Source organism: Delphinapterus leucas, chromosome 18 (genome assembly GCF_059928025.1).
Source record: "Delphinapterus leucas isolate spDelLeu-1000000601 "Yukka" chromosome 18, BTC_Dleu_Yukka2, whole genome shotgun sequence".
Lineage (NCBI taxonomy): Eukaryota > Metazoa > Chordata > Mammalia > Artiodactyla > Monodontidae > Delphinapterus > Delphinapterus leucas.
In genome coordinates this window covers 77,883,854-77,906,153 of record NC_143146.1, presented here as the reverse complement: position 1 = coordinate 77,906,153, position 22,300 = coordinate 77,883,854, and the positions used below count along the sequence as shown (strand labels likewise).

General features: G+C 51.1%; 1 protein-coding gene across 3 annotated transcripts in view; it reads right to left on the bottom strand.

The window, feature by feature from the left end:
* The window catches only part of LATS2 (large tumor suppressor kinase 2), a 42,417-nt gene that overhangs the window by 19,653 nt on the left and 464 nt on the right, over nucleotides 1-22,300 (bottom strand). For 2 of the 3 annotated variants that reach the window (XM_089899761.1, XM_022574476.3), the window contains exon 2: nucleotides 11,974-12,523. In XM_089899761.1, the coding sequence (XP_089755887.1) occupies nucleotides 11,974-12,315 (342 nt within the window). In that variant the 5' untranslated portion in view covers nucleotides 12,316-12,523. Of the gene's footprint in view, nucleotides 1-11,973; nucleotide 22,300 lie in introns of those variants that run through there. The other variant, XM_089899760.1, reaches the window with a different exon arrangement.

Below are 22,300 nucleotides of genomic sequence, written 5' to 3'. Positions count from 1 at the left end.
AGGAGACTGAGGCTCAGAATGAGTAATCATTTCCCAAGTTCATACAGTCGGTGGTAAAGTCAGAACTCAAAACCCAAATAGTCACAACAAGTCCAACATGACCAGTAATCAAAGGCTGCATTTTTTTAAAATAAGGGACCATCTCACACTCATTAGATGGACAAGCGTTTAAAACACCTAACACCACCAAGTGTCGGCTAGGACAGGGAAGACCGCCCCGCAGAGGCTGAGGGCGAGATGCTGACCTGTAAACCACACAGAACACTGTGACAGCATCTGGTAAAGTCAGGGATGCTCACATCCTGTGACCCACAAACCCCACTTCCGGAGAAAGTCCCCACGTGTTCACAAGAAGACACACAGGAGAGCACCTGCTGCACTTCTGTCGAGGATGGAAAACTGGAAACGACCTAAACATCCATTAGTGGGATAACGGAGACGTAAGTGGCGGTGAAATGACAGCAATTACAATGAACGGGAGCCTCGTCCATCAACGTCGATAAACCTCAGAACCATGATGCAGACGGGAAAAGGAAGCTGCAAAATCGCATTATACAGGGGTTTTAAAAAACTTGTAAAACAAATACCGCAGATTGGTTACAGAACGCGTCTGAAGCAACAGCACCGAACAAACACAAATGGGAATGAGGGACCCAGCACGGAGGCAGAGAAGCTGCTCCATGTGACACAGCGTTTCTCCCAAAGGTCTCTGGAACAAGGTGGGAAAATGTTACATCATTCTCTCTACTTCTATAAATGTTTGAAATATTACATCACCATCAGTCATCACAAGCATGTCTGACAGGAAGGCCAGCCCCAGTGCTGCCTGCCCACGCGCGGCCTGTGCCCCTTGTCCACAATCCCGCCTGCTCATCCTGAAGTTCTCGGGGCCGGAAGCTGCGTCCTGCTCACGTCTGTGTCCACGGCTTGGCAGACAGGAACTGCTTGGGTGCTCGGAAAGCGATGAACGGACGAAGGAACAGACGTGCAAAAGCCCAGCCCTTCCTGCCCTGGCGGCCCCATCTCGTGAGCGCACAGGGGACGGGAAGAGCGCCGTCCCTGCGTGGTCTCCGCCCTGGAGGCTCTAGAGGAGCTGAATCCCACCCCCCTCCGCACCTGCTCCTGCCTCAAACAGCCCCTCCTGTGGCCCAGCGGGTCCCGTCCAGCAGTGAAAGAGTGACCCACTGGCTGTCGCTTACGGGTGACAACGTTCAAACAACCTGGGTGCCCCAGAATAGACCGAGGTCTATCATCAATTCACTGGAACGCGACACTTTGTTTTTTTAGACAGTGTGTCGGAGAATAAAATGACACGGGGCAATGCTTGCAATATACTGTAAAGTAAAACAAGCCAAGCACAAAAAGTGGGTCCCAAAAACACACACGGGGCTTCGGCTCATACCTGGTGCGTCAGCCGCAAAATCACTCATCATTTTCTATCCGTGCTCTGACGCGACAGTCACAGCGCAGAAGGGACCTCAGGACGTTTTGGAATAGAGAAGCCAGAGGGAGGGGGTGAAACGCCCAGGAGCAAGCTGTGAGCCCACCGGGCAGGAGAGGATGAGGACCCAGGGTCCCACCCGGCCCGGCCCTCCCCTGGGGACACTGAACCCGAAGCTCCGACCAGAGACTGCAGCCCAGCGAGGGGCAGACTGGCAGCACAGAAGTGAGGCAGCGGGTCAAGGGAGCCAGGACACGGCCCTTCGGCCCCGCCACACCTCACAGAGCTGAGGGTCTCCCCTCCCCCGGAGAAGCCAAGCCCGGCGTGGGCAGCAGTGAGCCCGGCCTCCAGTGCAGCCCCTGCCATCAGCGCTGTGGCCGTCACTCCCAGGTACGAACAGCCTCCAACTCAAGCCAAAGCAAACAAACCCAACAGCACACACGATATGACCTCATTTTGTAAATTAAAAAAAAATCACACCAGATACCGACATGTTCACGGTGGCACCTCAGAGCGATGGGGGCCTGATGATCTTCCAGAAACGCAGCCAAGTAACCGCCAGGTTCCCTGGTGTTGGGACCCACGACCCCCCCTCACTTCCTCTCACCTCTTCTTTGGCTGCTGTTTAAAAACATCTGCTTCCTTCTCTCGGCTCTATCGAGACGGGCTTCTAGAGACCGTGCGTGGGTGTCAGCTCCGGCTGCGGGTCAGAACCCGTGTCCTCTCCACCCTCCACGGACACGTGTGACACCACAGCAGGGATGCTCCTCGTTACAGGGAGGCCTGTTTTCTCCAGCTGGTCACGTGCCCACAGGCAGCAGACTAAACACCAGACAATAACCACACATGTGCTCGGAGGTGCACGATCGTTTTCTCTGAGAAAACAGCTATTTTGACACACCTTGGGACAGGTCCGTACAATGGGAGGCTCTGCCCTTGGCCAGGAATTTCAAACATCTGGGCCGCTGCAGATTTAAGAGTTCCAAAGACGACAAGCTTCATCAATACCTGCCGGAGCTCCAGTAGGAAATCTTCCAGCCAAACTTTCTGCCTAGCAGTGGTCCCACTTTAAAACGATGCTCTTAGAAAATGCCATTAGCACCCCTTTCGGAGAGTCGCATGTACAGGCTGTTGGCAGATTTGTAAAGACATGAGCAGGAGGAAGGCCTGTGGAGTGAATGTGTAGACAGAGGACCCTGCATCTAAGCCCCGTCCTATCCGCCACAATCACCCCGAGAAATGAGTGCCGCCAGCCATGTGTCAGAGATGCAAAAACCGAGAGAGTAAGATGGATTAGCAACTTACCCTAAGCCACAGTGTTAGCAAGGACCAGGTAGGAAGGAGAGGCGCTCAAAGCACTTGTAGCGGGGCTTCCCTGGTGGCGCAGTGGTTAAGAATCCGCCTGCCAATGCAGGAGACACGGGTTCGAGCCCTGGTCCGGGAAGATTCCACATGCCGCGGAGCAACTAAGCCCGTGCGCCACAACTACTGAGCCTGCGCTCTAGAGCCAGAGAGCCACAACTACTGAGCATGTGTGCCACAACTACTGAAGCCCGTGCGCCTAGAGCCCGTGCTCCGCAACAAGAGAAGCCACTGCAATGAGAAGCCCATGCATCGCAATGAAGAGTAGCCCCCCCCCCCAGGTGAGCAGCAACGAAGACCCAACTCGGACTAAACAAATAAACACACACACACACACACACACACACACACACATAAAAGACTGAAGGTGCTTATCTATCAAAATATTGATGTTAAAAACGTAATCTTATCAGTGGCTGCCTTTCAGAGGTAAGATTTTCAGCTGCTTTCATTTTCATCTACAATGTCTAGAACGTTCTATAATGAACATAAATTACGATTTTGAAAACCATACACCTATAGTAGTCATGAAATTATGAGTTGCCCTTTCCAAGCTGGTTGACATTTCTAGTGCACGAGGTCTGGGCAGGGAGTGAGCGAGGGTTCGACTGCTTTCACTGGCACAACTGACCACTGCCCGACAGAAAGCTAACACGGGCCACAGAGGGACTTTCATTTTCTTGTAGCCACATTTAAGAAGAAAAAGGTAAAAGTGGAATTAGTGTTAATACGTTATTTACCCCCATATATCTCTTTCAAGTGCAATCAATATTAAAGGTACAGAGATATCTTACATTCTCTTTTTTGCACGAAGTCCTCCAAATCAGGCGTGTATCAGGCTCAGCGCAGACTTCAACTCAGACGAGCCGCCAGGGTCAGCGCAGCCGCCCCCCACGGGCCGTAAGGGCCTGGGAGCCTCCGCCGGGCCCACCGAGCGCCCACTGCAGAACCCGGAAGGCTGCAGCTGCCCACTGACTGGCCGTCTCATTCTGTTTTGCTTTTTGATTCATGGATTTTTATTTATTTAACAGGCTATTATCAACTACGTCAGTATTCCTTTACGTCTAAGCTACTATTTACTACTCCCAGTGAGTTCTGCACCGTTCTTGAACTAGAATTCAAGTACACTGACAGAGAAGTTTCTGTTGGTGTCCCGGGGCCAGCACGGGCGCACCTGTGGGAACACCATGCAAGGCATCTTCAGAGGGAAGGCGCCCAAGCTGGTGGCACCTTCTTGTTCAGCAAGTGCCTTTCAGCACCTCCCCAGACGCAGGGTCATTCGAGTGTTCAGCTCTGTCCGTGACGGGACGCACAGCACCCTGAAACCCTGTCTGGTTTTTATTGGCTCGGGATCAAAACTACTGACCTACCCAATCCGGGCCTCGACTGTCCCCGTCAGCATCTAGAATCACTACATGTGAGTGGCCGGCTGATTCATGGAGGGCGGGGCCTCCCACCCTCAGCACGGAGGAAGGACCCCCGCACGACGCTCCAGGCTGGAGGGACGCGGAGCTGCGTGTCCTGCATTCCACCGATCCTTGTCTGCCGCTCCGTCGACCACGGGAGAGCCAGGTGAAGACCTCCACGTGCGACCGTGGACATGTCTATTGCTCCTTTTAGCTCCCGCGTGGCACCCCTCACCCCATAGAGCCTGAAGCTTTGTCTTCAGGTGTGCTCTCCCTGGTACATCATCCTCACGTACTGGCCCTTTTATTATTGTGTCCCTCTGTCTCAAGTAACACTCACCCTGAAGGGTACTGTCTGATTTCAACGTCGCCACCGCATCTACTTGATGTTTACGGTTTGCAGGGCAGACATTTCCCCCAGACTTTGGCTTTCAGTCTCTTTGTGTCCTTGTTCTTGTAACAGGTGTGCCTTGTAGACGGGACAGAGGTGGATCTTGCTTTTTTATTCAGTGTGACAGTCTCTGCCTTTTGATTGGGGTGCTTAATCGCTTTACACAGCGAGTGTAATGATCGCTACGGCTTTATTTAGGTCTGCATTCCTCCTGGCGCATCTGGCTTTCACTCCGCCACTCCTCCCTCCCCGGCTCCTTCCACGTTAATGAAATGCTGCTTTAGCCGTTCGCTTTAATTCCTCACTGACTCTGTAGCTCTGTCTCCTCCAACTGTATTTTAGCGATTGCTCTAAAGGCTGCAACATGCATTTTTAACTTACCACCACCTACTTAAATGTTGATTTCTAATTGTGTCAGGAAAAATATAGGACCCTTGCTACAGCTGACCCGGAGCAATGGGGGTTGGTTAGGGGTTTCAACTGCCCACACAGCTGAGAACCCGTGTACAGCTGTACAGTCGGCCGTCCGCACTCGTGGCTCCACGTCCGTGGATTCAACCTACCACAGAGTGCGTGGGACACGTTTGCTGAAGAAAATCTGTGGATAAGTGGCCCCGTGAAGTTCAAACCCAAGTCGTTCAAGAGTCAGTGGCATCTCCACTTAAGCCCCACCCCCCAGTGCGTGAGCCGCAACAAAGCGAAGCCTCGTTTTATTGAGATCTGACTGTACCTGAAAGTTTTCACCAAATTTGGGAAGTTTTCAGCCATTACTGCTTCAGATGTTTTTCTGTCCCTTCCTCCTTCAGGGATTCCAGTTCACACACGTCACACATCCTGGACCCCTCGGTATTGTGCCACAGGCCTCTGAGATTCTGTTTACTTCTCTTCAATCTTTTCTATGTTTTTTGCTTGTGTGATGTCCACTGATCCATATTTAATTTCACCGATTCCTTCTACTGTTGTGGGTTCTCAGCTAATTCACCTGCGAAACGTGCCAGGTGGGCCAGCAAATCCCTAAGACCCCGTGTAAGCCACCACGGTTGCCTGGGGGGTCCTGATGGAAACGGGGATTCAGGGAAGGGAGAACGCGGCTCGTGCGGGAACCCACTGCCCAAGGAGGCCACACGATGGACCACAGAAGAAGCGGGCCTTGGCGGGGTGGGATGCAGCTGGGCTGCCAGGGAGGTCCCAGCGGGAGGACAGACAGTGCGTGCGGGGCAGTTACTCGGCAGGCCGCCGGCGTGTAAGGAGGGGCATACGGCCGGGGCAGGCGGGTGTGCCTGGTAACGAGAGAAAGGACGGGGTCGGATGAGGAAGTGCAGCGGCTCCCAAGGGGGTGGCTGCGGCCTCGTTTCAGGAAAAGGCCACCAGGAGGAATGCGGGTCGGGGGACTTCTCAGGAGAATCTAGGGTAGGGCAGGGTGTTAGCACGGAAAAGACAGAGATGTGAAAGCTACTTAGGAGGAAAAAATTGCAGGCATCGGGGAAAGTATTCATTAAACAATGGCTGAAGGAGAGGCTCTGGTCAGGGACGAGTCCAAGACAGATCTCATTCATTGCTGGAAGGATTGAAAGCGTAAGTGCAACTTAAACACTTGTCAAGAAATGTGGCGATTCAAATAAAGACTATAAAAATGCTCTTATCACTTGTCCTAGTAATTCCATTTCTAAAATTTATTCCCAGGAAATCAGTGAAATCCATTATGATTCCCGCAGAAGGCTGTTCAGCGCCAGCGCTGAGCTGCTCACACGAGGAGGCCGCGAGCCCTGCGTGGTTTGATGCCACGTCAGCCCGGGCACGAGCCCGAAACTCTGCCCCTCGCGGTGGCCAGGCCTCGCTGCAGCCCACCGGTACCTCCTGCTTCCCTCTCCCCTGCCTGGTCACTGGAGCTCCTAACACTTCCGACTTGGTGCTGTCCAACTCAAATAGATTTTTGCTCAAATAAACTCTTAAAATGTTTAACATGCCTCGGTTTACCTTTTAACACCAGCTGTTTACAATAAATTACAGAACATCTGTTTGAACAATGGAATATAACACAGATGTTACAGACAAAAGTGTTTATGATGAAATCTTTATCCCTTCACTTCTGAGGGTTTGCACAGTTTCAGGGCCTAGAGGACGGTGATCTCAGAACAAAGCCACCGCTTCACGGGTCTGCAACGTGAAGGGAGAGATGGTTACTGAACGAAATACACACCTACACACATAGAAACAAATTCTGATAAACGCCATGGAGGGAACTTCCGCTGTAATGAAAGAACGAAAACAGGGGGTTCCAATTTAGACCGGGGATCAGAAAAGGCTTTTCTGAATCCATGACACTAAGACAAGCCTCCAAAGAGAGAGGGCATCACCCAGGCAAGGGGGGGCTGGAGTTGGGAAGCCTGAGAAGAGGCCACACAGCCGGCAGGGCCAGGGTGCCGACCGCGGGAAAGGGCGGGACCTGAGGCCAAGAACTCGTCCCCGGCACAGTGGGAGGGTTTCCGGAGGGAAAGGACAGGCTCCTTCCTTTCCAGAGTGACCACTCGGAGGGTTCTGTGCAGGGAACAGATGGGGAGAGGAGCCCTGCGGTCCCGGGCCTGGCGGGAGAGCTGAGCGGGAAGGCGAGCAGGGAGAGAGTCAACGCATATATTTCTGCAACAGAAGAACTGGGATCATATTGTACGTGCTGTTTTGTGACCAGCATTTTTCCACCTGCCACCCTGGGCACATCACTCCTTGATAACTTCCCTTAATTTCCTTTAACTAGAAAAAAAATTTGGCCACTTTTATACCAAAATGTTCAGAGTGGTCATATCTGGGCTGATACAATTGCAGGCAATTTTTATTTTCCCTTTATACTTTTCTGTATTTTCCGAAAGTATGCAATGAACACACGCTACTTTAATAACCTGGGGAAGCCTGGGGGAAGGTACGACACAAAGGTATGATTTGCTAGTGTCTTGTCTAAATCCTATTTAGAAAGGTATAGTTTATCTTTTGGCAGGGCCGAAATTAATTTGAAAATCAAAAAAAAAGAAAAGAAAAAACAGACGGGGAAAAGGCAAAGGCTGCTACACCCACAGTCATTGTTAAGACAGTTTCCTGTTACAGGACTGACATTCCTCAACTCAAGCGTTTCTTTTTTCCTCCTGCTCTTATTAATATTTCAGGGCAGTGGCAACCCTGAACACGAGTCCCTTTTCCAGAGGAAGAGGAGGAAACATACGAGTCACCTGAATCCCTGCATCTCCCTCAATAGCAAAACCCCGGCCTGGGAGTGAGGCCAACGAGGCCACCTGTCACCAGGATGAAGGGATGGCAGCCTCGCATCAGCACCCCTCAGGGTCACCCCCTGGCCCTTTCCTGATAACGGCCAGTGAGGCAGAGCTGTGCTTCTGTCTGTTCTAGTGCCTGAGACTTGAGGGACAGTTTAGTGGACCAGCGCCCGGAATCCTCTCTGCAAAGCTTGCGTTTCCCACCATCACTGCTCCTGCCGAATGAGGGGCACAGCCCCGTGGCCACGCGGGGCCTCCAGGGCACACGGGGCACACTCGCGGGGCACACTCGCGGGTCAACCGCCGAGAGGGGCGGCCGACCATGGGCCTACGAGTTAGAAACAACGGACCCCGGGACTCTCCTGTAGGTCCAGTGGTTAAGACTGTGCGCTTCCAGTGCAGGGGACAGGGGTTCGATCCCCGGTCAGGGGATCACGCACATGCCGTGCAGTGCAGCCAAAAAGAAAAAAAGAAGAAACAACGGAGCCTGGCGGTCTGACCAGGGTCGGCTCAAACCCGGAGGCAAGAACCGGGGTTCCTGCAGGAGGTGAGCTGATCCAGACGGGGATGAGGGGAGATGGCATCACCGCTGACACAGTGTGACATGTCCACAGAGCTCCGGCATGAGCTTGTCCGGGGGAAGCGGGGCTGGGCAAGCGTGGCCGGGGGGAGGAGGGGGGCGAGAGGAGGGGACCAAGTCGCTGAGGAGGAAGCCCCTCCGTGGGCACCGCTGTCCTCCCTCCGCTCAAGCGTGTGTGACAGGCACGTGCGACCACGCTTGCCAGGGCGGGGGGAGCCTGAGTCACTGGGGTCGCAACTGGAGCCCTCTCTGACCGCTGCCATGCGGTCTCGGAACAGCGCGGGGTCACACGGTCGCAGCCACCACCACGGCCTGTCCTTCCACTGTAACAGCAGCACGCCCAGCGCCGCAGCCTCAGCAAAAGGACCTGGGTCAAGGAGCACCCTGTGTGGTGGGCTGAGAAACGTGATTCTTCGGCACTTTTTGGCTTGAGGATGCCAAGAATTCTCTCCGTTTTCCTACTGACCAAATCACCCCAGTCTACTTGGTGCTGTGCTCGGGTCCCTGACCACTGGCTTTCTTCCTCAGGCCGAATTGGGCATAAGAAATCGATTTGTTTGTTTACATTTCTTCCTACCCACATTTCGTTAAAGATTTTACTCACTTAAACACATACAATAAAGTGAGGAAAACTGGATTAAGTCAGGATTAGGAAAATTATACCAACAGAGAAATTCGGGACCAGGGGAACATAGCCGCGCCTGGACTCAGCACCGCCCACGGCAGAGCAAGGAGGGAGGCGGGCAGGGTCAGGACACAGGTCATCCACTGGGAAAAAGCACGAACAAGTCCCAGGACTCCCGTCTGAAAGAAAATCCTCACCTAAGTCCCCCTCTGGGGACACACCGTGATGGAACGCTCAGCTGCTCTAAGGGCCCAGGAGCCATGGACATCCTTGCTCTCCCAAGGCCCCAACACAGACTCTGAGGGGCCCCAAGGGCTGCAGGCCTGTCCCGAGGGCGCCCTACCTGCGCTAACCCGCCACAATGCAGCAGGCGAATACAAATCAGTGCTTCGGAGAAGCAGCAATGTCACACATATGAACATCGCGGCAACACTGAATTAGCCGTTTTTAAAACTGTCTCAGGAAGAAAAAGAGGGAACACCTGGTAATATGGTCGTTTGGAACCATAAAGATTACAAGAAAAAGTGAAACTAAATTTTATAAGAAAGATAAAGAGCTAAATTTAAATCATCACTTGTGCTAATAAGAGACTACAAAACAGGATGCTCACAATCAAAAACATATCTTTCCAATTCCTTAAATCTATATTTAAAGAACAGCTCCTTCCTTAAGAAATATTAACCTACTGGCCTCTTTGTTTGCCCTATAGAAAATTTCATAAGTCTTTAATGATTTATGTGCAAAAGATTTATGAACATTACACCGTTTGACATATACATTATACCATTACACAGTGAACAGTCTTTTACATTTTCCCAGAAACTGAATCAGAGTCCCAATAAAATGGGGAAAAAAATGTGTGCACATGCAGTAGATAAAACACTGCATATAAAGAGTGTCATCACCAACAAGGACCTATAAGACCTTGGGAAAACTGGGAGTTTACTGCCATTCTTATAAATAGAGGGTTAAAATGGCATTTAAACTCAAAATATAAGAAAACAAAACTGAACCTAGATTAAAAGGCAATACAACAGGAGACAAGGGGAAAAGCTGCACCGACAGGAATTCTCTGTACCTGTTACACGGGAATTCTAATCACCTGCTTTATCCAAGACACACAACTCTAGAGGTACTGCTGAGATTTTCCTCACATTATTTGGGTTCACATAATGACTTTCCAACCAGAATTCTCTGAAAGCAAATGTACCCTCTAACCAGGCCAGAAAAAGTCTGAGTTGGAGGGTCAGAGAGAAGGCAGGGTTGTTTTAAGCCACAAAGTAACACCATGCACCAATCTGACGGATTATTTCAGGAGCATCAAAAGGGTAAAGAGTCCTTTCTACCAGCAATGAACATAAATTAAATGCTGATGGGAACTTATGGGTGTCCCGACCCTTAATTTTACCATATTCGTGTTTTACTATAAACGGCGCCAGCTTCATTATTTCTTGCACTGTAGTTATCACGAATGGATTTTACCACAATGAGATCCCACCTGTACTCCGGATCATTTGCCTGATTTGTCTGTTTTTATCACAACTGCAAGAACAGCGGCTCTGATTACCTCTTTTGTTTGCAAGTGATTTAAAGAAGGTTTCAGCTTTGTTATTGGGCTGAGTACCTGCAATCTCACCCACTATTTCCCCGGGACGGCTCCATCCTATCTTCAAAAGCATCAAGTTCTGTTGGTCAGGGGACAGCTTCATATTTTCACAGAGAGAAAGGCCGTGGCTGTGCTGCCAGCTCGCACTGCTAACCTTCTGCACCCGCCATTCACAGCCTGGGCTTCACGAAAGCAGCTCGTTACCCAGGTCAATCCCGGCACATCCCGAAGGGTCAAGGAAGCCCCACAAAACAGCGCCACTAGTTTCCCAAACAGATCATCTGAGAAATCTAAGTTCTCCGGTAAGAAACTATAAGAGGGCTGAGGTAGCTTTTGGAAATAAAAGAGGGCGTTGTTTCTCTTTCCTCCCAGTTCCCGTGACTGTGAGGCCAGGAGTACGTAGTTACGCTGTTTCTAAGAAACTAGAAGTGCTCAAGCCATCCTGATGCGCTCTGCGCATGAAATCCTACTCAGTTTGCAAGGCGGCAGACGTGCCTGGTCTATTTCCACGTTCATGCAGCTCTGACTTTCACATGACAGGTGATGATACAGCGCTTGCTTTCAGAAGCCGTTTCATAAGACAGTTGCATTTTTACTAGTTACATGTCACGACACATTTTTACCTGGTTGGACATGAGCTCCATTTTATACGGTCCTGCCCCTCGGTTCGGACTTTATTCAGCCACGTGAAGAGCACAAGATCGTACGCACGGCCCCCGTGTGTGTTTCTGTGTAATTGATGTCTCCTCCATTAACTGGCCTTTATTCTTAAGCAGTGAGAAGTCAGGCTGTGTTGCCACCATTCTGATGATTTCTCAAGCTTTTTATCTTCTATCTTTCTCATTCTTAATATAGTTACGTCTCCTCTAATAGCATAGATGCTATCTTTTAAAACAGGAGAAAACAGAGGCAAAGAGCCGACTCATGTTAACCAACCTTCCCCTTAGCTGAGTTAAAAAATGCACAAACCAAACACAAGTTCAAGGAAGCCAGTCTCTTCCCCACGACAGCTCACAATAAGCCAAATAAACCCCAAGGAGAGGGCTACGTGGGAAAGCCTTCCCATCCTCACAGGGACAGGACAGAAAGCGCACGGGACACAACTTCAGGAGAGTTGAGAAATCTCCGGATCTTGCCTGAAAAGGAAAGCAGCTAGCAAGATGGTTTTGGAGAGAAGGGGGAAAACAGCGCAATGGGACGCAGAAAGGGCCTCGGGTTTGTAGCCTAGAAACCCCTCTCCAGGGACCTCTGCTGGCCTCCTCTGTACCCCAGATGCGCAGCCTCCCGGGGGCATCCACCCACCTGGTCACAGCCCGCGTCCACCAATTCCTGCAGCATTTGTCGGTTTACTTCTGCGGCGGCCGAAGGGCCCGATTCATTAGCAAACGGCAGCAAGGAGTATCTGATTTCTCTCAGGGCTTTCTGGTAAGGCCCGAACTTTGGGGCTGTCCTCGTCTGCTGCTGCTGCCTAGCCGCGTCCTTGCCCCCCAGGGCCTTGGCATCCAGGGCGGCGTCACTGCCCGGCCCCGCGGGCGGCCCCGGGGCGGGGTTCTTGGGCGGCTGCTTCAGCCCCTCGCGGATCTCCTGCAGCCGCTGTCGGCTGTTCCCAGAGTAGGTCGTGGCGGGAAAAGTCTTCGGCCGCATGGTTAGTCCAGTTTCCTTTGACCATAAATACAATCTTCTTAAAGTGTTTTATTAGTCAAAACGAAAACAAAACTGTCAACAGTATCAGTTAGTTGTAAACACACTTTCACAACAATGTTGTTTTGAAAATGTTCTTTCCTTCCGTTTCTGTAGTTTCTGCAGAGAACCGAACATTTTCCAGAGACTTCACTTTGAAGACCGTCTCTACCTGAAAAGGAAAATGAGAGGTGTTCATTTGTGGTTCCCACATAATGTTAATGACACTTTTCAGAAATGGACCATGATCCTGAAAATATTCCACTTGGAAAGATAAAGAAAGAACACACCACCTCTCAGAAAAGATAAAGATACGGTTCACCTCTGGTTCGAGCACGTGACAGGCAGGGCCACCCCAGGGGTCTCCTGTAACATGTAACCTGCAACGACATACCACTGCAGAAGCCAATACTTTCTTATAAATACTCAATTTGGGGCAAGAACAACAGTATTAACAACCGACAGCTCATTTAAAGTTCTCCTTTATAATATGATTTCACTTGGAAATCCACAGCTCGAGGGTTCAGCGGCTGGTCCACACCACGCCCTGCATCCCCACAGCATGACTAACAAGCCTCTCCACTCACCTCAACTGGTGGTCCTTCCACACCTTGGGAACTCTTTCTTATAAAACCCTCCCAAACCTCCTGAAAGAAACCACAGCCTGCCACGCTGAAGGTTCACACAATGTGTTATGAGACTTTGAGGGTCACGACTCCTCTGGGTTTTTTTATAAAGTGGTCAACTTCTTACTGGCATTTTGACCTAAATACTAAAATAAGAATGTCTCGGGGCTTCCCTGGTGGCGCAGTGGTTAAGAATCCACCTGCCAATGCAGGGGACACGGGTTTGAGCCCTGGTCCGGGAAGATCCCACATGCCCCGGAGCAACTAAACCCGTGCGCCACAACTACTGAGCCTGCACTCTAGAGCCCGTGCGCCACAACTACTGAGCCCACGAGCCACAACTACTGAGCCCACACTCCTAGAGCCCATGCTCCGCAACAAGAGAAGCCACCGTGATGAGAAGCCCGCGCACCTCAACGAAGAGCAGGCCCCGCTCGCCGCAGCTAGAGAAAGCCCGCGTGCAGCAACGAGGACCCAACGCAGCCAAAAATAAATCAATAAATAATAAAAATAAAATGAGAATGTCTCGCTTGTGGAAACTGACACTTGCATGGAGGGGTCTGGTAACAGCATGTGGGTGGTCACACGGTGACCACAGTAACAAGGGCTGTGCAGATGCAAGCCGTCTGTGTGCGGCACCCACCCCTCAGCGTGGAAGCAGACTCTCTGTACAGAGCTCGCAGTCACAAGGGCACTTCCCCACAATGATTCTACCTGCTCCCGGCTAACGCACTGTCATGCTGGTACAGAGCTCACTGTCACAAGGGCACTTCCCCACGGTGATTCCACCTGCTCCCGGCTAACGCACTGAGTGCTGTCATGCCGGCAGTCAGAAGGCGAGCCCAGCCCTGATGCTGCCCTTAGCTGCCAGCTGCCCGGCAGCACCTGGCTCAGGGGCTCAGGGGCTCAGGGCTGCGTAGCCGGGGACAGGTGAGGTCACCTCCCTCCCCTCCGCCCAACAGGTGGCAGCAGCGGGTGAGCGCAGAGCGAGGCTCAGCGCCCCGTGGTCACTGCTGTTCCCGTCCTGAGCTGTGCTGCCCTGGAGGCAGCCCACGTGGCCGTGACCACAGAACCCAATGATCAGACAGTGAAGTACAATCGCTTTGAGTTTTAATGAACAAAGGAAAACGGATCCTTCTTGGAGCCTCCTTTAACGGGAGGGGCACAGGGGCCTGGACTTCCTTCAGTGAGGAGCTTAGAGGCTGTAAAATGGAACCGTGCTTCACGGCCTTTTTCACCCCTCTTCCCCCACTGGGGTGGGGAGATAGCTAATGTTTATCCAGTATTTACTAAGTGCCAGGCTCTGTTCTAAGCATTTCATGTGAATTAACTTACATAGATCTATTACATTACCATATACAACAGTAAACCTGAAAAAATGACATAAAATTACTATTCCTTTCTTAGAGATGGGAAGATGGAAGGTCTCAAAAGGTTTTACCAGTCCCTTTTCTCACTGTAACTACAAGAAGATTCTATTTAGAAAGTAAGAAAAGCAGGCTACATAAAATTTTCAACGTGAAATTCAATTTTTTTTTTTTTTTCCGGTACGCGGGCCTCTCCCGTTGCGGAGCACAGGCTCCGGACGCGCAGGCTCAGCGGCCATGGCTCACGGGCCCAGCCGCTCCGCGGCATGTGGGATCTTCCCGGACCGGGGCACGAACCCGTGTCCCCTGCATCAGCAGGCGGACTCTCAACCACTGCGCCACCAGGGAAGCCCTGAAATTCATATTTTTAAACACAACATCTAATACGTTAAAGTCGCTGAAACGCCCTTGAGCACGCGATAGTGACCCACTGGCTGAGACACAGCTGAGGCTCCCGTGCAGTGGCCCCGAGCCCAGAGCCCTGCTGCGCTGGTGTAATATGGGGCACACCGCACCCACGCTCATTCTCAGTGACCTCGCGGTCTAGGCATCTGTTCTGAAACACCTAACCGTCTAAAACCGCAAGTTCACATTCCAACAAAAACGAACAGATTCTCAAGGAGCTGCTGAGCATGTCTGGAGTCTGAGAACAGACAGGAGTTGTACCTTTCCCTACGACCTTCACACAAACTACTGTTTCCAATCTTTAGCTCTCTTCCCTTCCTTTGAAAATGGAAATACAGAAGTCATAAATCATACTGTCCTCGCAATAAATAACCGATGTGAAGGAGGAGCCTGACAACACTCAGGGAGGGTCCTTCCGGTACCCCTCCCCAACCCATCCCCCCTGCAAACGGTCACACTGCAGAGAGGAGAGGGTGAGGGAGGCAGATAAACTGCTCCAAAGAAAGAGATGCCCAAGAGGAGAAAAAGAATCATCTGACAAATGGGAGAATACAGGAGAAAGTCAGAAAAAGCTCCGGAGTAGAGAGAACTAAACCTCTGTGCAGGGAAGACTGGAATTCCAGCCCAGGGAACAGCATATGCAAAGGAGCAGAGGAATGCGCCGTCCACAGGCTCCTCCACCAGCTTGAGGGCCGCGGAGAGGCCTTTCCTAGAGTCTGGAGGGGTGATGCTTGGGAGGCGCCCAGGGGCTTGATGGGGAGGACCTTCCAGGTCACGGCCACGTCTGGACTCCACGGGGAGCCACCGTCTGCGGCCGAGCCAGGAAGTGGCACAGCCAAGTGCCCTTTAGAGAGTTGAGTCAGGAAGCCAACTGGACAGAGGGCTGGGAGGGACAAAGCTGGGACACTCCAGGTGGACGACAGGGGCCTAGGTGAGAAGCAGCGACACCCCCGGGGGACAGGGACAGTTAGGCGGGTGAGCGGCGGTCCTCAGAGCGGCAGCAGGCTGTGATGGGCCTCAGGCCGCTGCCAGGCGACACAGGCAGGATAGGGAAAGCTGCTCTCCACTCGGCCCCTGGAGATGGTCCACGGAGAAGGAAAAAGGGCTATAAGAAGGTCAAAGCCAGGACGCAGGGCTGGCCTCCCTGCCTGGCCGCAGCAGCAGAGAGAAGGGTGTGGGGCCGCCAGGAGGGTTCTGAGTAAATTCCCTGGGAGTTACTCTAAAAGGGAGAAGCACTGAAAGCTGTGACCCACGGCAGAGGGTCTCCCGCCCACCCAGCCCCCGAGACCCTGCGGGCCACCCACAGCCCCGCAGAGCACTGTCAAGTGTGCCCACTTTCCTCCTCAACCACCTGAACCGTAAGCGCCACGAGGGCAGGGGCCCGCTGCCCGGAAGCGTCTGAGTCCGTCCCCCGCGATCCTGGACTGCGGGTAAAACCTGCCCCACGGCGCCCTCGGGAGAACACGCAGCACGGGCTGTGGACGGGGACGGCCCTCGGAAAACACAGTGCCCTTTCTCTGAGGTTTCAGACACAGTGTTCCTGCCATTTACACAAAACTCCTATAAAAAGTTGCACGACTACGGTATGTTACTCAGCCAGAAAAGGAACGAAGCTCTCTGCCACCTGCTACAACGTGGATGAGCCCTGAGGACGTTACCCTGCGTGACATGAGCCAGACACCGAAGGACGAACAGCGTGGGATCCACTCCTATGGGGCAAATCCAGAGAGACATGAAGACTGGCGTCACCGGGGGCTCGGGGAGGGGGAGTTATTGTTTAATGGGTACAGAGTTTCTGTCTGGGACGATGAAAACGTCTGTAATATAGACTGTGGTGCTGATTGCAGTGACAATGTTCATGTATTCTATGCCACTGAACTGTACACTTAGGAATGGTTACAATGACGAGCATTATGCAAAGTCATCTAACTGTTCACATCCAGCTAGCTAGTGTTTGATCGTGTTCCCTCACTAAACACAGCTCCACAAGGAAAGGCCGGACCTCAGGACTGGGTGCTGGCAGTGGACAAACTCTCCCCGCAGGAGGTCTGAACCTCCTGCCCCTCCGCGCTCCACCAGGACACTGAAACACACAACGGGGAGGGGCTTCCCAGAGCCATGCGCCTGCAAATACTGGGGGTTTAAGTGCCCGTGTGCCCCACAAACATTCCAATTATGAAGCCAAGCAGCACGGGAGAGACCAGACATTTCTGTGTCGACATCTGTATTCCTACCCGAGCTAAGAAATACCAGGTGGAGGTGCCCCCAAACAGAATCTGGATCAGACGTCCTGGTTTCTTTTTTTTCCCCCTCAACATTTCATTATGAAAATTTTCAAACATACAGGAAAGCTGGAAGAGTTATTCAGTGATGCCTCCTAAAGCCGCGCCTGGGAAAGCTCCTTCATGCGGGGGCGGGGGGAGACCCCCACCCCCCCTTCTCACCGCCTTCCCACCACGGTCTCCTGGGCATACCTGGCTTCCTAGGTGAGCATGTAGGACACCTACAGGCAAACTGGTCCTGCCTGAATAAGCTGGTAAGGATGAAACTTTCCTTTAGTTACACAAAGAATTAAAGTATTTTCTCAGCTTGAGACCTTGTACTTTAGACTTTAGTTTGACGGCAGTTGATTTCGTGGTGAAATTATGAACTTCTGAAAGCATTTTTCACGAGAATACTCATCTGTCAAATTAAGACTGCAGCTGGAAACGAGCTACTCTGACACACCGCGGTATCGTTTTACTAAGCTCTCATCGAGAGTTTTACAAATACGACCCTAAAGCCTCATGGATGGGTCTTTAAAAAATCGGGGTACTGGAATTCCCTGGTGCTCCAGTGGTTAGAACTCTGTGCTTTCAATACTGGGGACTGGGTTCGATCCCTGGTTGGGGAACTAAGATCCCATAGGCCACGGTGCAGCCAAAAAGAAAAAAGAAAAAACAAACAAACGGGGGTAGCAAGCAAAGTAATCTAATTTTAGAAATTTCTTAGGTATCATCAACTGATTTAAATATACTTTAAAAGAAACTACAGGGCTTCCCTGGTGGAGCAGTGGTTAAGAATCCGCCTGCCAATGCAGGGGACACGGGTTCGAGCCCTGGTCCAGGAAGATACCACATGCCGCGGAGCAACTAAGCCCGTGCGCCACAACTACTGAGCCTGCGCTCTAGAGCCCACGAGCCACAACTACTGAAGCCTGCACGCCTAGAGCCCGTGCTCTGCAACAAGAGAAGCCACCGCAGTGAGAAGCCCGCGCACCGCAACGAAGAGTAGCCCCCACTCGCCACAACTAGAGGAAGCCCACGCGCAGCAACCAAGACCCGACGCAGCCAATAAATAAATAAATAAAATAGTAAAAGAAACTACAAGACACTGGAATTTTAAAACTGCAATACTCTCGATGTGCAAAGAAAGCCCCTGTATTATCTCCTAACAATGAAGTGTTATTCTCTCATGCTTCTTTTTTCTTTTTTTTTTCTCATGCTTCTTAAAAAAAAAAACAAAACTGCAATACAAGTCACAAGACAAAAACAAGTCATTTTCAAATCTGGAGCTGTGACAACTACTAAATCCTATTCCTAGTATAGGTGGCTCCTGTAAAAACCTAATATGAGAGCAATATTTTAATCATCCCTTAATTTGGCCCTACCAAACCCAGTTCTAGTTCTTAAACCAATCCTGGAAAATGCTATCAGATGTTCAAGACTTTTTATTCTAATTTCTCCCAGTACTTCACAACCCACACTGGCTGCCAAACAGACATGCAGCCCCGACCGACAAAGGAACCGACCAAACCCACGGACCGCAGGGCCCGCACTACGGACACATGCTGGCACTTTTAAAACAGTATTTCTTGGACCTAAAATTCCAGTTATTACTTAAATCATATCCTTACTCTAACTAACTGGCAAAGCTGAGATAAACCAGGCAGCCAGGCCAGGCCTGCAGCCGGATGCCGAATGTCAGAACCGTGCACCACCGTGTGGCAGGACCTCCCCAGGGCTGCCCCAGCCAGGAAGCCCTCACAGGGGATACCCCGCGCCAGGAGGGTCCCTGAGGACGTCTCTCCAACCAAGAGCGCAGTCACAAGGTTTCAGCGGGTACGGAGGTCTCCCACTCGGGCCAAAGGCTGTACCGGACGTTATATGGGTTCACTCAGGTAGAACTGGGCCTCACCCCCAAATAAGTTTATGATCCAGGGAAAACAAACTACCACATGCCCTGTTTGCTTTGTACATGATATCTGTATGATATATAGATATATATGTGTGTGTATATAGATATACACATACATACACTTAGAGACACACATTATGAATAACAGCATTAAAAAATGGAGCCATAGAAGTTTTGTTTTGTTTTGCGGTACGCCGGCCTCTCACTGTTGTGGCCTCTCCCGTTGCGGAGCACAGGCTCCAGACGCACAGGCTCAGCGGCCATGGCTCAAGGGCCCCGCCGCTCCGCGGCATGTGGGATCTTCCTAGACCGGGGCACGAATCCGTGTCCCCTGCGTCGGCAGGCGGACTCCCAACCACTGCGCCACCAGGGAAGCCCGGAGCTATAGCAGTTTGTACTCAAGATGACCACGTGGAATGACCAGGCTGTAGATAAATCTGTCACCTGTTCTCTGTAGCAATCGTAACAGCAAGCAACCCAACAGGATGGGTCTCCTTATATTCCATTCCAAACCCTGGCAGGGGCTTCCACTCTTTGAGAAGCCTCACCTCCTCTGAAACCCTCTCCCCTTCAAGTTTCGGAAACTCCGCGGCCAGGGATTGGACCACCCATGCCACTGGAGAGTCACTGCTGTGGACAGAGGTGATACATGACCATCCAAGGAATCCCAGTGCACAGGCCTATTTGGAGAAAACCTCCCAGAGAAAGGATCACTTCACCAAAGTTGGAAAGGCGCAAGGGCTATGATTTGATGGAGGAAGTGTGAAGCTATTCTTGGAGTCCGGAACTTCCTGTGAAAAGGCTCAAACATAGAAAAGATGAACAGGCAGACAATGTCGGGGAGCGAGGCAGGTGCATCTGGGTACATTTAATGAAAACACAGGAGTGACACTCGTGAGACAGGATGGAGTTAATTAATTCATAAGGAACGAGCTGGTCCCTAGCACTCCTGCTGAAGACCACGGCCTGGAGAAGGGCGGTCAGTACTCCAAAGAGAAGCCCACTCCATTCAAAAGCCAGCTTACATCCTCGAAAAGATTCTCACCGTGCTAACGAATCTAGAGACTACAGGATCTGCTCTATGCCACAGTATCGGAACAGTTAACGGTAAACACAAACCACTGCGACACAATATGAGAGTTTCCCTTGTCCTCCAGAAAATTCCTGTGAATGTCAAATACTGGCACATGAACAAAAAGTATTTAATTAACTTAAACGACCACTTGTCACTATTAGGTTGACGCGGTCGAGCGGCAAGCGAAATAAAGCTTTCGTAGAGTGAACGGCAAACATTAAACAACGTCCAGTTTCCACCCTAATTTTAGCACCGTAACTATTATCCTTATTTCCAGCATTACCTTGTTCTAATCATACTTTCAAAATGAAACTGTAAATCAAACAGCATTAGGCTCAAAAGTACTAACACTAACACTTAGTGACCTGAGTGGCCAAACAGGGCTCCCTCCAGGCTCTGGGAGCTGTCACAGGTGCTCTCTGTCATAAAGCCCACTCCCCGCCCCACACAGAGCGTCAGCCACCAGCACACAATGGGGATGGTGACCCCTGGACTCGGGACGCCCAGTTCTGTCCATAGGAATTAGTGAGCAATAGGCTTTTTTTTAAAAAGGAAGGAGATTCAGGGAATTTTTCATGCTGGAAGTCGGAAATGTTCTAGAAATGTTCAAGCCCAAGCTCTTCGTTCTGTTGATCAGAATATTTTGCTCCTTTTTAGAGCAGATTTACAGTCAAAACAAAGTAAATGCAGTGAATTTATCCTCTGTATTTCTTCAAACCTTTTATTTTTTAAAAGTCAGTAAGGAACATTATTTAGAAGTTCCACATTATTATAACCATGAAATAAAACATAAAAGCAGCTTTTCAAAACCTGTGCTAGTCTGGTTTTTCCAATACAAATCAGAACACCCCCACAAAGTTCCCCCAAATGTTTCCTGGGTGTTTACGGCGAATTTATCAGCTTCAACACCCCTCCTCACGCCCAACCCACACAAGCAGTGGGATTTAGGAGCCCGGGGCTGGCTACTTACAAAACATCATTTAAAATAACAAGGCATCTTATTGTAAAAACATTCCCCTCCCACCAAAGGAAAGTCCCTCCCCCAACCCTGCGATTTGCTAAAGAAAAAGAAATATGTACGGCTCCCATTTACACCTAAGTCAAAACGATTTCAAATTAGATGAAGAAGCTAGAAGAATCTTTTCCAGTTCAAAAATTCCGGGATTCTCATAATTCACCTTAGTAATTTTTCATGACAGCTTCTGCCCAGATATCATTTTAAATTGCTTGACATTTTAAGATTCATTAAATGTTCAGCAATTTTAATTTCAAAGGAATGCTGGCATATTCTTTAAACAGCGCTCTGTATACCTGGATAATGAGACCAAATTTTATGACAGGCTGAATAACACAGTGTCTTGTTAATTATAATTTAAAACAGACTTTCTTAAACAGTCTATGCATTCTTATTTTGAAGATTTTTCTGTTACTCTCTTATTAATACATTTGCTAAAGAAAAAACTTTTAAAAGATACAAAGTAGCTTAGTCTCTTGATTGAGCGCTCAGAAATGGTGATCCATCAAGCAGGGATTTGAGTTGAAACTATGAATCAAGCTCTCCTGAGCACAATTTCCCTAATAATGGGCCAGGAGTTACTTTCTCCATTACCAAGGGAAGGCCTGTCAACCCCTAGGTTAAAATTCAAACTGAACACCTGTGCGAACATCACACATTTTGTGACTTTCCATTCATGTTTCTTAGTAAAATGGGGGCAAACCTTCCTCTACAATTGCACGTATTTGCTGAACACTTTGGGAAGAGAGCTGTTTGGCCATTGCATTTCTACCTGCCAAGCGCTGGGTCTCACACAGTCCCGGGCTAGTGAGTCCTGAAGTCTGGACTCCTGTCCAGGGAGACCCCCTCCCCTGCCCCCCACGTACGTGTAATCTGTCCACACGACGAACCCCGCACACAGCGCGCACGGTCCGGGTCCCACCGAGGCCTGCGGGCGGGGCACGTGTGTCTCCCCGGCCCCACCTGCCTCCGCCGGGTCGCCAGGCGCCGCGAACCGGGTCGGAACCCGCGTCCGGAGCCCGGCGGGCGCCAAGCGCAGGGGGGCGCCGCGGGAGGCCGGACTCCAGACGGGGGTCGGGGTGGGGGTGGGGGTGGGGGAAGGTGGGGGAGGGGAAGACCCGGGGGCGCGGCCCGGGGGGAGGGGCGGCCCGCGAGGGGGAGGGGCGGCGCGGCCTCCGTCCGGGGACGACCTGCCCGCGAGGGGCCGAGGGCCGAGGTGGCTCGACGGCGCGGACCCCCCTCCGCCCGAGCGCGCGGCCCCGCCCGCCGCTGAGTCCCGAGTCCT